At 32.7% G+C, this 16,198-nt stretch overlaps 1 protein-coding gene and 1 pseudogene across 1 annotated transcript; one reads left to right on the top strand and one right to left on the bottom strand.

Moving 5' to 3' along the window:
* Positions 1-503: 503 nt before the first annotated feature.
* Positions 504-6,492, bottom strand: LOC109011723 (mitogen-activated protein kinase 19-like). The gene is made up of 10 exons (XM_018993027.2): positions 6,064-6,492; positions 4,417-4,825; positions 3,917-4,044; positions 3,729-3,788; positions 2,886-3,035; positions 2,564-2,719; positions 2,186-2,397; positions 1,980-2,081; positions 1,458-1,621; positions 504-1,137 (listed from the first exon to the last, which is right to left on the bottom strand). The coding sequence occupies exons 1-10, from the start codon at positions 6,085-6,087 to the stop codon at positions 731-733; spliced, it is 1,812 nt and encodes a 603-aa protein (XP_018848572.1). The 5' UTR covers positions 6,088-6,492; the 3' UTR covers positions 504-730.
* LOC118347839 lies at positions 4,134-4,251 on the top strand (annotated as a pseudogene).
* Positions 6,493-16,198: the final 9,706 nt, after the last annotated feature.

Here is a 16,198-nt window from a genome sequence, read left to right as displayed (position 1 = left end):
TCATGAGGCTCATTAAATAATGAAGTTACTTTTTGTTCCGAGAATCGGTCTGCCACTATTTATTACCTTACATCTTATAAAAAATACTTCAAATAAAAAACTGTCATGAATAATAACTGTTCAGGACAGACTTAGGCTTCGTTTGGAACCAAAAATCCTCTCAACTCATCTCAACTTATCATTACAACTTTTTCAAATCCCAATACAAAATATAATAAACAATTCAACTTTTTCAAATCCCAAAATAATAATAATAATAATAAATAATATTCTAACAATATTTTATTATCTCAACTCAACTCAACTCACTTCAACATCCAAACGCAACCTTAAAGAACGGAAAATACAGCAAACAAGGTGATCAAAAGATTGGAACAGTGTCCCCCAATTATGGGAGCAAATTATTGCATCCCTTAACTGATTGAGCGCACAACATAATCAAACGATCCCCCCCTCCCAAACACAAAAGCACGGATAAGTCAGACAACGGAACACCAAGATCAGATCCTCTGAAAGTGTTAAAGAACAGCTTACTTTTTATTACCAATTTCAATGATGGGACATATTTAACATGTACATAATCAGAAACAGAAAAAGAAAAACGTAGATAAACCTAGAAAAACCTCTTTCAAGGAAGAGATCCTAACTGCCACCACCTTCAGCTCCAAACCCACGCGTAGATTGTCACCTGAACAGCTCTTGCATATCCACAAAACCACACTTAAGATAGTCAATACTGAAAAGCTCCAGCGTTCCTGTGGGCAGCTACAGCTACAGCAGCAGCACCAGCGGCTCCAAACTTTGACTGTGCCTGCAGCAGTTTTGCATCAATAGTAATTCGGTCCATTAATTGATCTGCCTTGGCATGTGGATTGGTGTTTACATCCATGACCATGCCTGAGGTTGGGTTGCCAGATACGTGGCATTGGGTTTGCGGTTTGGCTTGTAACAAATCCCTGTCTGCCTCTAACCCAGATTTCTCCGGATTTACGGTGCGACTCTTGAAGAACCATTGTGGAGTGCCCGCCTGAGGAGTAAGAACTGCATTTCTATCAAAGACCCTCGAACCATATTCATCTTTGATGTTTCTGCTATCCTCATAAGGTAGAACTGGTCCCACAACTCTCCCTGGTTTTGCTGTGCAGAGAAAAAAGCATCACCATGAGTACAGAATCTGAGAATATAATAATGATTTTGAACTCCCTTAAATGTAGTATGGGAACCAAACTCATATCTTAATACAATATGGGCATCAATCAGATTTATCTTACAATCTTCCATATTTAACAACATGAAACTCATGGAACTGGAAGTGTGAACAATTCCCAATTTTTGCTAGCAAACTCACATATGACATATACTTACAGAAGCCAAAATGTCCAATTACATTTTTCCAAGGAAAAAGTATTCTTGACAAAGAAAGGGGCAGAGTTAAACAAAATTACAGAATGCCATGCCTGTTGGAACTCTTGGTGGAGGCCGTGAAACCTTAGAAGCATTTCCAGAACTTGCATCCGCTGCCCTAAAATTTGTTGAAGTCTGCTCTGCAATTTGCCGGTTCTCATACAAATTCAAACTTTGCCTTGTGCTAGGAGGAATTGTATTTGAGTGAACAGTAGACCTGGAAAAAAAGGGTTTGTATTGGTAAACTACACTCGTCAGGGTTTGCTATAGCCATAGTGAAGCTTCATCATTAACTTAAACCACATTATGCTCTCTAGCAGTAAAATTGTTCAACATTTAAACCGTTTCATCATTAACTTAATAATTAGAGTAGTTTGTAGTTCTGCTCTCTGATAGCATACGTTGCCACAATGTGTGCAAACCCAGAAAATGTGCGCACAACACCTACACCAACTAGGATGTGGATGATTACAGTTTTTGAAAGTTTGACTTCCATAATTTCCTATAATAAGTGGGAGTCTAGTCATTACACACACAATATGTTGGGAATTATTGATCATTCAAACAATCTTTACCGGGGGAGAGAGACATGCTTCCTCTCTAAAGGAACAACCGGTGAACTTTTACCACCATTTTCCTCAAGATATGCAAATTGCTTTCTGAACTGGCCTATACCACTGCATTGAAGTGATATGCAATAAATGATCAAAAGGTATAAACCATAAAGCACTTAAAAGGGGAAAATTATGCAACTGCGCTCGGTAAGAAGCACCGTTAAAACCTAGGATATAGGAAATTTGTGCCTTCAGTTCCATTCACATAGTCTTTAAGCAGTTGAGGATGGTATTCTAGTATCTCTCGATATATCAGTTCTCTTATGTCCTCCTTCATGACCCTTCGCCTTTCAAACTCAAACTCCAACTTTGAGATTGGCTGAGCAGAAGGTTCTCTCTCAACTTTAGACAGTCCCTTAAAGTACGGATCAGCCAGTGCCTGAAGAAAGGAGAGAGGGGTGGGGGGCAGGGCAGGAAAAGAAAACAAACTGTTTCAGACATTGGGGAGAAAGGAAAATAAATCATAAAGATACTTGAGAGATTTATTGGCTAAAAGAATCTCAAGGGTAGTACTCAAAATCCCAAGAATATGAAAGAGAACAAACCTCTTCAGCAGTTGGCCGATCCTTTGGATCAAATGCTAACAGCCTTTGCAATATACTGAGTGCAAGAGGATCTGCATTTGGAAATTTCTGTTGAAAGGGCACAAGAGGTTTTTTTCTCATTTCTATCAAATATTTTCGAGCTCTCTCATTTCGAACCTGCATATGTTCAACACATTTTTTTTATCTGTAATAATATGTTCATCACATTAAAATATCAAGAGCTCAAAAAAGCAATACCTATCACTAGTGCAATCAGAATTGAGAGAGAGAGAGAGAGAGAGAGAGAGAGAGAGAGAGAGAGAGAGAGAGAGATGTATCTTACTGCGGAAATGGTCTCGGGTGAAGGTGTCCCAAGAAGATCAGTGATCAAATCTAATTGATGAATAATACTTTTGCCAGGAAATAATGGTTTTCCTGTCAGTACCTCGGCAAAGATGCAGCCAATACTCCATATATCAATTGCAGGAGTATACTGCAAAAAATTGATAAAACAAGTCAGACAACTTCTTATATTCACCAACATAAGAAAGCAAGCGCAATTGAACTGCTTCAGAGAAACAGACGTAACCTGACACAGTTACCTGAATGACAGATATTTCAACTTCCAGGACAGTTCAATAGTCCTCCCTGAACAAGAATTATTATAGTCTAGGTATTACTGCTTACTATAAGCACTCAGGATATATTCCAAAAAATGCATAATTTTCAATGTGGTACCCACTTTGTTTGGGGTAGAGGACAAACGACCTAAAGTAGCTAAAAGGAAGAGGAGACTATTCTAGATGCCCATGTAAAATACTTCATTAAAGAATGTTAAGTGGTAAAGACAGATGTCTGCAAAATAAATTACCAGAAACAATCAAAACACGACGATGAAGTATTGAGTCTGACAGAAGGAAAGAAATGCAGAAACAAAAGAAGTATGAAAAGAGAAACAAAGTTGCATGCATAATAAAATAAATCCATCAACTTAAGTCACACAAATTGGAGGACTGGCGTGTGGATCCATCCAGCTAACATAGGGGCAGCTAGAGCAAAGACAAAAGAGCATAACTGCACCAATTTGAACCAGTTTTTTTAGTCTAGGAAGCTGTGGGCCATACTCCTATAATATTGTCATTGGATGAAAATAAAGACTAGTTGTAAATGGATGCAAGCCATATACCTTAGCAAAGAATGATCCACACAATTCTGGAGCCCTATACCACCTTGTAGCCACATAGTCCTGCCAGGTATATCAGCAAAAAAAAAAAAAACCCTAAAAGATGATGATTCACTCACTACAGGGGGGAAAAGAATCATTAACTGAGTCAACACTGTAAAGCCAATTGCGAGTGTAACAAAAGAACATACCGTCCAAAATATTGCGGTTGGCATATCACTGAATGCAACTCTAGCTAGTCCAAAGTCGCAAACTTTGAGTTTGCAATTTGCGTTTGCCAATATATTCTTTGGCTTAAGGTCTCGATGATACACATTTGCTGCAACAAATCAACTTAAATCATGTCAATGGTTACAACTACTCCAAGACTTACCCCTAACTCCTCACTGACGAAAAGTTCATTTACAAGAGATTAATAAAATAAGGATCCCCTTGTAGGGAAGGGAACAGCCTTCGGGCTTACCAGCAACTACACATACGGTTAAAGCTTCCCACCTTCTATGGTGGATCTTATACCCAATTTTAAAATACTCATAAAAAAAAATATTAAAATAAAGATGACAATGTGCCGCAAACAAAGACAATAAAAACTGCTGCCAGTATTAAAAAAAAAAATCTAATTGCAGAAGTAACAACCACAAAAAGAAGCAATCTTCATAAACATAGGACAAGCATGAACACATAAAATTACCTGTATGCATAAATTTTAATGCACGTAGCATCTGATAAAGAAAAAACTGATGGTGTTCATGCGTCAAGTCATCATTAGCTTTAATCACTTGGTGAAGATCAGATTCCATAAGCTCAAAAACAACATAGATGTCTTTAAACTCCCTCTTCGATGGTGGCAACATGATACGCTTAATTTCAACAATATCAGGATGCCGTAAAAGCCTGAGCAACTTGATTTCACGTAGGATCCTTATAGAATCAGAGATATGCTCAAAAACATCATGTATTTTTTTTATAGCTACTTTTTCCCCAGTATGTGTGTCAATTGCTGCACAAACAACTCCATAGCTTCCCTTGCCTATAACTTCAAGAATTCTATACCTATTTGCATCACCATAATCGGTGAAAAAATCCATTTCTTTCATGACCTGACAAAAGAAAATTCAAATTTGTGTACATTTAGATCTAATTCAGGTGGTCAGTACACCGTACACAGCAGACAACTGATAACTACAAAGAATCAACAGTATACAATGCATAAGCCTGGAATTAATTTCTTCTGCCTAACCATATAACGAAACAGAAGCGTGACGTATCCAAAATTTAATAGCAGACCACAGATACCCAAACAAAAAAATACCCACATGAGTATAGCCTCAGATCAATAAATCGCCCAACACTGTCCTAAACAACAGTTTCAATCAGTGTTTCCCGACCCTTGTCACAGGTCCTAGTTTCTGATATCATCAGTCAATTATAAAGCCAAAATGGACAACTTTTACTGACCCATAAGACACTAAATTAAAGAAAAAAAAATACAACATTAAAATAAAATTCACAATAAATTAACCCAACAAAATACATTATTTGGGAATAGAATCTGGCACTAGAGACACAAAGCTAACAATTTGCAACAGTATATGAGCCCAGATTCCTCTCTTGTAATTCAATGACAGCATGGTCATACTTTAAAAAAAACTGTGAATAAATCCACATAAAGAAAGAATCTGCATATGCTTGTAGCTTTTTGTTGTTAGGATCAGTAACCACTAAATTTTTTTGATAAACAATTTAAAGACATCGAAACCAAATAAAACTAAATCCAGCGCACATCAATTAAAATCTAACATGCTCATTCGTTATTCATAGTTCCCTATAAGACTATATGGGTAAATTATAAAATTAAATCCAACGCACGTCAATTAAAATCTCACATGTTCATTCGTAATTCATAGTTCCCTATAAGACCATACGGGTAAATTCCCAAGAACAACAGGCGAACAAAAGTGGAAAAAAAAATTGCATGCGTTCTGTGGTTCTATGTTTTTCCAAAATTCTACAACGAAAAAAGAAAAAGAATACAAAGAATCAACAAAAGGAATAGTTATAGCGGCCCAGTTTATGTTTCGCAAATAATTTAACCTTCTAATTTTTCTTTAATTTTCTTGTACTTAGGTTTCATCAATTTAGACGCAGGGTTGGCCACGTTTATTCACGAACTTCGATTGCAAGTTCCAACGGCCAACTTCGTCCTCAAAACATCAAAAGATCGAAGAAAATACTACCCAAACCCACAATTTCACTTTCTTTCCCTTTTCCTTCAGTTTCTCATCAACCAAATAGAACACAGCCTTAAATCAAGCGATATAGAGAGAGGGACAGAGACCTTTTTCGGCTGATTGTGCTGCATACTCTTCTTGCTTGCTTGCCTGCCTTTTTCTTTCAGATCAAACTGAAACTCCAAGAATTCAGAGAAAATCTAACCGCATTTGCCCCAGCGAGACCTACTCCGGATCACGAGACGACAGCCCCTAGTCAGTTTTCGTTCCAAACCCTTCGTGGCACACATACAACACCAAATTCTCATCCAAATCTCGATCCCTACAACTCAAATCACAGATCCGACACCCTATCCTCCCCAAATTCACCATAAAGAAAAAGACCTCCTCACCACCAACAACAAATTATCTCTAACTCAACCGAGAACTTCGAATTCGAAACCTTGCTTTGGGACAAATCGGAGATTTTGAGAGCTGCAGAGAGCTTAAAGTAAAAAATGAGAGAGAGAGAGAGAGAGAACTTGTAGTAACTTTTGAAGTATCGTCTCGTGTTCTCTTTCTTATCCACTTGATATTAATCAAATTTTCTTTTCCTTTTTGCTGTATTTCTAATTTTTTATAAAATTATAGAAAGATTTTATAAACTAACGTTAAACTTATATTTTTAAAGGAAAATGCTATTGTACTGTCTGATTTTGATCACTGATGTATTTTATTTTAATTTTTTAAAAATTTATTATCAATAACTTTGTGTGCTTTTTAAATATTTAAAAATGTATAAAAAAAATAAAATGAACTAGTGTCAAACCCATTGATAAAAATTGGGTGGCCTAGTAACACGATTCATATCTTTTAATAAAATTTTGAATATCATATTAAACGTCGTATCGGTCAAGGCATTAAAATGAAATATTTGATATTGATATTGGTTGAGGATAGTCGATATATGAATAAATTATATATATATATATATTATATTTTAAAATAATAGTATATATATGAATAAAGTATATATAAATACATATATATAAATTATACATAGTCTAATCTGAATTAAGGGTCAAAAAATCAGCTTGTAGTTTGAAAAAATAAAAAATTAAAGAAAAAAATTAAAGGCCGAAATATCGACTGATACGAGTCGAAATACAGGCCGATATAGGTCGAAATATATGTAATATCTGTACCAGACTAGTGGTCGGTACGGCATATACTGGTTGTACTGGCCAGTACGGTACGGTATTTAAAATAATGTCTTTTAGATATTGTTTGTTTTTATAGATAAAATAAGATGAGTTGAGATTAAAATTAAAAATTGAATAAAATATTATTAGAATATATTTTTTAAATATTATTTTTGTTTTAAGATTTGAAAATGTTGAATTGTTTATTTTATTTTATGTGAAAATTTGTAAAAATTATAATAATTAAATAAAATAAAATGAGTTGAAATAAGTTATGACAATAAACGAGGCCTTATCCTCTTCAAGTATTTAATGGTTCCCTTGAAGTTCTAATTTATCAAATTCTAAAAATTAAAAGCTTTGCCATGTTCACAAAAATAATTCACAAAATAAAATTTATAAATTAATGTGGTTAGATGTGATGTGTTAGAGTTATTTTATAATAAATATAGTTTTACATTCTAATATACCACATTACGTCGAATTTTATTTTATGAAATTCTTTTGTAAATAAACATTTTTAAAAGTTAATCAAGACATTTTTTACTGTTCATTATCGTATAATCATGTTAAATATATTTGAGAACTCATAATAAATAACAACGATAAGTTAAATTTATAAATGGGTATAAGGATATTGAGATCCCTTAAAAAATTAAAAATAAATTTTTAAACTTTGAAGATAGGTCTCACCTAAACACATCTCAACAAAATGAATAGTGTGTCATTTTGTAATAATTTATAAGTAGAAGAATCAATAATAATATAAGACATTTCCTAGAGAGGTAAATAACAATACAAGACTTTTTTTTTATTTTTTTAACCAATGAATAATTCATTCCAAAGTCCTTATAAGAAATTGCCTCTATCAAGCCATACAGCTTGTGATATAAAAGAAAGACAAGAATTCCACCACATTACAATATCCTCAACATTTCATGCATTCCTCGTTAATTGGTGCGCTGCTACATTACCTAGCCTGTTCACATGTAGAATATGAACATGTTGAAACCCCTCAACATTCGTCAAATATATTGAATAAGAAATGCAAAATTTGTGAAAAACTAAGTTTGAGAGTTCAAAGCATTTACAAGAATCAAGCAATTTGTTTCCAACACCAATTTTTGAACACCCCTTTGAGCACAAAATTGTAAACCCCTCAACATTGCATTTGTATCAATAAATTCCGGAGAAGCAACATCACCTTCTAACTTACTACAAGCATTAACCACATAGCCTTGAGAATCCCAAAGTATAATTCCAATACCTGTCTTATGTTGATCAGGGAAGATAGCACCATCCACATTTAATTTCAAGAAATCCGGTGGGGGAGGAAACCAACAAAGCACTTTTGTTACTTCCTTACCAAAACCATAAAAAACTTGCACATGTTTGTAAGCAGACTGTATGGAGAGGGCATTATTTACCACAACTGAATATTGATGCACCACTTGCTCATATAAAAACTGGTTCCTACGATACCACAAAGCCCAACAAATAACAAAAAATGTTGCAAGCATTTCAGCACCACACTTATCTCTAACATGTAGCGCCAAATCCCAAAAAGATAAAAGTAGGTTGTAAGTTTCTCAAAGAAGGTAAATACTGCAGGAACATATCATGAATTACAGGACAGAAAAATAAAAGCATGGGCTGTATCTTCAGAACACAGATTGCCGAAAACACATGTATCTTCATCCTTTATCTTTCTTCGTCTCAAATGCTTAAAAGTAGGCAAGTATTCTTGGCATGCCCTCCAGGCAAAAATCTTCATTTTCTTGAAAATCTTCAACTACCATAAGCACTTCCAAAACTTCAAGATCTATCTACATCTTGACCCCTCACTTAGATTTAGAGAAGCTGCCCACTCTTGACTGGAGGGGAAAAACCACATCGTTCCTGAGCCCAAACACTCAGCTGAGCTCAGTCTAATTTTAAATTGAGTCTAATATCTAAACATCCAACTCTCAAATTACTAAACTCATCCCAACTCAAAATTTTTTTACACATGAGACCCACAACCTTTTTCAATTTCTCATAAAAAGAACTAAACACATATTAACATCCAAACATATTTTAAACTCAGTTTAGATGAGTCTCACATAATTATCTTCACTACTCAACTTATTACTATTCATAAAAAACTCAACTCAGCTCAACTTCCAAACGCAGCCTAAAACTTATTTAACTCTTAAGCAAATTTGAAGTCTCAAATTAAGTTATGTCAATTTATAAGCTTATTTTTGTAAAATCCCTTTGTAAACTTAACACTCTTTCAAATATTAGTGTATTTCGTACTAAGTATAAACAACTTATATATTTTTTTAGAAGTGCTACAACCACAAAAATATATTATAAAATTAAACTCACAAATTAATATAGCTTCACGTGATTATAAGTTAGATCTACTTTATAATAAAAATAATTTTACAATTTAACGTATCACATCAAGCCATACATTAATTTATGTGTTTATTTTAATATGATCTATTTGTAGTTAAAATATAACACTATTTTTGAAGTATGTCATTGGAGTTTTTATCGTATTTATCTTTAGATCCACGTACATGACAATGAAATGCTCAAATCGCAATTAAAGTTACAATAGAATTTATTCAAAACGCGCACTATATAATTCAAAGAATATTCTACTTTCATAATATACCATTAAAAATACCAATCTTTCATAGTTTTTGCATCTTAAATACATCAGCATGTATGTCATAAGTCAATCACAAAAGGCAAATATTAAGGTGAGCTAATTTCGTATACGTAGGTGCATGTGTTCAATTAGGACTGGTTTGGATATTGAGACGAGATGATTTTAGATGAGTTGAATAAAATATTATTTTTTTAATATTATTATTGTTTTGAGATTTTAAAAAATTGATTTATTTATTATATTTCGTGTGAAAATTTAAAAAAATTGTAATGATGAGATAAGAAGATATCGTTTCTCTATCCAAACAAGTCCGAATATATTAGACTTTTATTTGACGTACTACTTCTTTTTAAAATTTTATTTAACTCCAATTGTCTTGTAGCCTAGCTAATTATGGGATCAAATATTTCTTAGGGTTTTTATACGAATTTTAAAACATAGAATGAGAGAGTTGCTTTTACATTTCTAATAGGTTATAAAACGTTTATTAATTTTTCTTATGAGGCTATCTTTCTCATTCTAAATCCTTAAAAATATAGAACAAAAATTCTAATTAAAATATTGTAACCAAATGTATTATTCATTATTGAAAAATGTTATTTTGTCCACTCAGCTTATCTGCTCAGTTTGACACCTGATGTATTTTAACTTTTTTCTTTATTTAATAGTTAAAGAAGTGACTATTAGTGTATTTATATTTTTTTTATGTTTTTTAAAAATATTTAAAAATGATAAAAAAATATATATGAATAAAAAAATTGAAAAAAAATAAAAAAGTAAATTTGGTCTAGCTTTAAATTACAGTAGGCTACCGCAGAGTAGCACCGCTCTTCATCATTTGATGGGTCCAAGATCATTTTGTCAAATGGAAAATATAAGACTTCAGAGATGAAAAAATATTATACCATTTATGAAGAAATTATAATCTTTACTATTGTTTGAAATTAGTAGAACGTTGATCTTCCAATTTCATCAATAATGATATTCCCCATACAATTTCCATAAAGAAAAATATATAGTCACATTAATGTTACATGCATGATTTGACAATTCATTTTTATATCTAATTAATTAGGGAGCATGATCAACACATTGAAATATGATAACAATTTAATTAAAAGGTTATTTGTCTCGTGCATGTATATATATAGAGGGGTCAGGGGTCTCATTAAAATCAAACCTTTTTTAATGTATGTGATCATCATGTATTGAAGGTAATTTTTTTAAGGCTAATATGGGTTTATCTATATATATATATATATATATATATATATATATATATATATAAATAAAATTGGCTTCATTGAGTGGACAATCAAAGTGGAAATTTGAATTTTGAGGGCATATAAAGTGATCACATTCGCAGTATATATGTACTGCTTGTAGCTTAATTAGTTAATAGTCGTTAAATATACCCAGATCAAGATTATAATCTCAATTAAGAGGAAGAAGCATTGCATGCACAGATAATTAATTAATTACATGTCATGATTTTTTCTGATTCAAAAACCGTAATACGTCTTACGTACGTACAATGGCAATTTTCATGCAACGAAATGCAAATGAAAAATTCTATTTATAAATCTCATACTATACACATCATTATTTTTATTATTTTCTTAATTTTTTTCTTATCAAATATGTAATATATAGATGATAAATAGAAGAATTTAATTATTTTAAGAAGATTAAAACTAAAAAAAAAAATTAAAAAATTTTTTAAAAAATAAAAAAATTATGGTATATATGTAGTGTGTGAGGCTTATGAATAGTAAAACTCAATGCAAATATGACTAAATTATTTATATATATATATATATGTTACCCTCATGACGACGACTACTCTTATAATTTTTCTTACAATAAAATTATATATCCAACCTCGTATTTCTGCCATGCATGATATACGATGATCTGCCAATCCAAATATTAATTAAAATAGTTTTTGGCAATAAACCAAATTGGTACCATTCGATCCATTTTTTTCATGATTGATTTAATATAACTTAATTAAAATAGGGTTGCATCTAGTGAAAGATACATATAGATAGCTAGCTTAGAGAGTAATTAAAGCATGCATGGACCTGAAAGCTTTAATGTACCATCTTGATATTCACCTGCATGGTGGGAAGGAGAATCACGATATCTCAACCATAAAAAGATTTAAGCATTGTTTTGTTACGCAATTCAAATGAGATAAAATGAGATGAGATGTTTTATTAAAATTTAAATAAAATATGATTATAATATAATTTTTAATATAATTTTTATTTTAAAATTTAAAAAATTAAACTATTTATTATATTTTATATAAAAATTTTAAAAAAATTATAATAATTATACAAGAGTTTGAAAAAGTTGAATTGAAATAACGTTTAGATATGATTGATATTCGATATCTACCAACCCTATACAATTTTAAAAAGAACAAAACTGAAAATTAGGAAAAAAAAAACAGCTTATTATGTACCACATTATATATATATATATATATATATATATATATAATTATATTTGTAAGCCGGTGTACTGTAAAGCACAATACTCTCTATGCCGCTGACATGACAAGACTTAATTAATTTATAAAAAAAATTTAAAATTTAAATCTGTTATAAATTAAATCGTACCGTATTAATGGTGTAAAGAATGTGTTCACACTGACTTATATATATCATTTTAACATCTAGTTGTAGTTGTAAGTTGATTAATTAATTGCTCTTATCTAGCGCGCCGGACAATAAATACGGCAAAAAAAATCCTAATTTAGGTACAGAGCAAGACAAACGAGATCTTTTGCTAGTCATCCGTATATAATCTCGTGCATGCGCTGCCTTTTATTGTCCCCCGCGGCCTGATCCAAAACTCTAAGGAGATGTTTGAATTTGACTTGAGATGAGTTGAGATAGATTGTAAATAATAGTTAGATGAATTGTGAATAATAATGAAATTTATGAGTTAAAGTTGCTGAATAGTAATAAATAGTAATAAGATGAGTTGAGATAAGTTGAGATGAACTGAGATGAGTTTTGAATCCAAACGTCTCCTAAATAATATCAATCATTTTGGCCGTGTTGCAAAGGTCTTTGACTGGTGTCACTCAATTTGCTACCCTTTTTCCTCAAGTTGGCAGCTAAAACCGTAACAGCCACAATTGCAACAATGCATCTGTCTCCATCCATATCTGCTGGCCTGTACTGATCAGAAGACTTCATGGTTCTTGGACCACTTTGTATTGCATGCATTGCTGTTCTTTCTGGAACGAACCTCTAGCTGCTCCTGCATTAATGACATTCACATTGCACTAAAGATCAGCAAACTTCCCTCCGTACCTTTTCTTTTCTTGTTGAAGTTGGTGTCATTGCTCAATAATTGTCTGTGCCTACATATCTATCTGCTGGCGTGCAACTGTGCAAGCAAGCAAGCACGCACATGCGAAGGCTCTGCATTCATCTGCGCCCACACACATTATACACACAGATATATATACAAGCACACATCCGTACAGAAGCTGCATGGCTAGCTAGCAGACAAGTATGAGCGTACGTACATACGCACACAGGCAAGAGGGAAAGTCGAAACCTATTCTGCCAAGCCGAATAAATGCTCGTCGATCGTGACTTTCTTGGGCAATTTGTGCAATTATATGTGCATGGCCCATGCTATATATAGATCATTAAACTACATTTAGCAAGTCGATCGGCCACTTGAGTACGCCCATTGATGGTTAATTTATTCAAAGTGAGGACTAAAAATGGCCCTTTTCTTTGGCTCCATTTTTGTTTTTTCTAATTAATATTGAACCATTTTAGGGCTGTGATCGAAGAGACTGACCAGCTATTGATGAGCAATATTCAACATGTGTAAGCTTAGATAATTACGTTTGGATGTTGAGATAATCTCGAATAATCTATAAATAATAATAAAAAATAAATAAATAATAATAAGATAGTCTGAAGTTATTAACTATTCGAACATTACACGTTACAGTCAATTGTATATGGGGTTGTGAATTCACTGAATTGTTTGAGAGTTTTCTATCCGTAATCATTAGAGAGACGATTTTTCGAAAACTTTCTTTTTGACCAAGTTTTCTATCAACACAAATTGCATGGCATCTTTGAATCATAGACCTTTATTTTTGTCAAAAGGCAACAGCAATAACAGAGAATTTTACAAGCTATTTATGCTTTTGATGATATATAATGTCCTTTTCTGCTGTGCTCGAATTGTGAGATATAATTATTGGATTGAAAAAATAAATAACATATATTATTAATTGCCAAACTTTTGACGATGGCGTTGAAAGAGTTGCATGCATGATAAATCACATGCCATTTCACCTCGTTTCTGCGCAAAGCTAGATTCTCAATTAATAATATGGAAAACACTATGCCTACAGAAGTTTTTTACCGAAATTCTTTACCTAAAATAATATTGCAGGTGTGAGTCAAATCTTGCTTTCTTTCTCACTTTCTCGTTTCAACTCTTCTTCTGGCTTCACTATTCTTATGCATGTTTCTTTTTATTCTTTTTAATGATTTTCTCTGTTCAGAACATCATGTGTTCCACGTCACTCGCCATGAATTTCTCTACTCACCTGCAGTGGTATTTGTTTCAGGACAAATTGCAAGCTCGTTTCTCAAATCCATCGAGCTCATGAAAGAAAAAAAAAAGAAAAAAAAGAAATTAAGTCATCGTTTGGATAGTAAGATGAGATGATATAGTTTTAGATAAAAGTTAAAAGTTGAATAAAATATTATTTTTTAATATTATTATTATCTTGAAATTTGAAAAAATTAAATTGTTTCTTATATTTTATGTGAGAATTTTAAAAAATTGTAATGATGATATGAGATGAATTGAATTCTCAATCCAAACGGGACCTAAATAGTTGCATGCATGAGGCCTTGATTGACAAGTACTTCCATTGTTAGATATAATTTAAATGATTAAATTTATAATTTTGATAAATTTAAGTTCTTTTATGATTTAATTAACATAATATCGCATCAGTGTTGATCTTTGTTTGAATCCTTATAATCTATAGTTTGATGAGAAAAGCATTTTTTGGTCAATAATTTAAAGTTGTGAAAAGAAGAAAGTAAAATGTTGCTTTCTAGCTTTGCAAAAGTATTAAATAAATAAAGACATTTGTCAAAGACTATTCAAAACACTCATAATTGTTAAGCGTACCGTGATGAAGACAAGCGCATAGACTAAGATCATTGATCTTAGGATATCTATATATAACCAAAAAAAAAAAAAAAAAAAAGAAGGATAAACTCAAAAACGTCATGATCCCATGAAGTGTGTACGTCCTTATAATGTGCTAACGTTTGGATAAACTCTTTTTTATTTTTATAAAAAAAACTCAACGATTATTGGACAAATTATATAATGCCAAGTGATCAACAAATCGATGTTGACCTTTGAAATTTAAGGGGAAAAAAAAAAGGGAAAGAGAGGATGATAATGATCATGGCCTGTGTTCCCATTGACACAGCATTATACTGACAAAACTGCTAATCCTTTTGCATGTAATCCTATAATCTTATTACATATAGCTAGCTAGTGTACTTTGTATTGCAGAAGTAGTGAAAAAAGACAGGGAATTAGGAGTTACGGAATTGTACTTCTTGACTTGGGTATCCACCTTTGCTGCCGATCAATGGAATTACCGACAGGATTGGTTCCTGAATGTACTTCATGCAACACTTTCCTTCGGACATGATGATGATCACCTCCAACAAACGACTGGAAATTGAGAGTAATTGAGCGAGACATAACATTAATATTGCAGACAAATTAGAATATATAAGAAAGAAAGGAACTGCGATGGGCGTTAGATGCTCATGACCATGTCTCCTACGTTTGTTGAAAAATCTCTGATCACTTTGTTGACTTCAGCATCTAAAAATGGAGCGGAGAAAGTAATCATTACAAAATGAGAGAGAGAGAGAGAGAGAGAGAGAGAAGATTGCGTACCTTCAAGTATTCTCATGGCAAAGCTCGAATGGGGAAGGGAGACTAGAAGGATGAGGAGAGAAGATATGGTCAAATTCATAGCTTTGTTTCATGAGCGAGATCAAAAGCATGCAGCTTTGATCAATCTTTGGGAATTTAAAAGAGAGAGGTCTTAGTAGACTGAACAGAAAATGAAGGATCCAAGTGAGATGGGTTTTAAGATCAGAGCAGGGTTTGAGCTGTGGTTTGCAAAAGAACTGGATGTAATGCTTTACCTGGGCTGAATCGCCATCAAACTCAAATCAAATGGGCAAAATCTTCTATTGCTGTGACAGGAGGAGGAGCTCAGATCAGGCTGAAGCCCCAGTACCCTGTTACTGTATAATAGGTATGGGCATATGCACCGACGTACGCTCGCAAATCTATACTACTCTC

This window comes from Juglans regia, chromosome 2, assembly GCF_001411555.2.
Source record: "Juglans regia cultivar Chandler chromosome 2, Walnut 2.0, whole genome shotgun sequence".
Lineage (NCBI taxonomy): Eukaryota > Viridiplantae > Streptophyta > Magnoliopsida > Fagales > Juglandaceae > Juglans > Juglans regia.
Note: the sequence above shows the minus strand (reverse complement) of the source record. Positions and strands in the feature narration are given on the sequence as shown.

Coding starts and splice junctions, on each gene's coding strand:
- LOC109011723 (XM_018993027.2), bottom strand. CDS start 6,087: ATGCAGCACAATCAGCCGAAAAAG. Junction 3,789..3,916: donor CAACCGCAATATTTTGGACG/GTATGTTCTTTT, acceptor TATACCTGGCAG/GACTATGTGGCTACAAGGTG. Junction 2,398..2,563: donor ATCGGCCAACTGCTGAAGAG/GTTTGTTCTCTT, acceptor TCCTTTCTTCAG/GCACTGGCTGATCCGTACTT.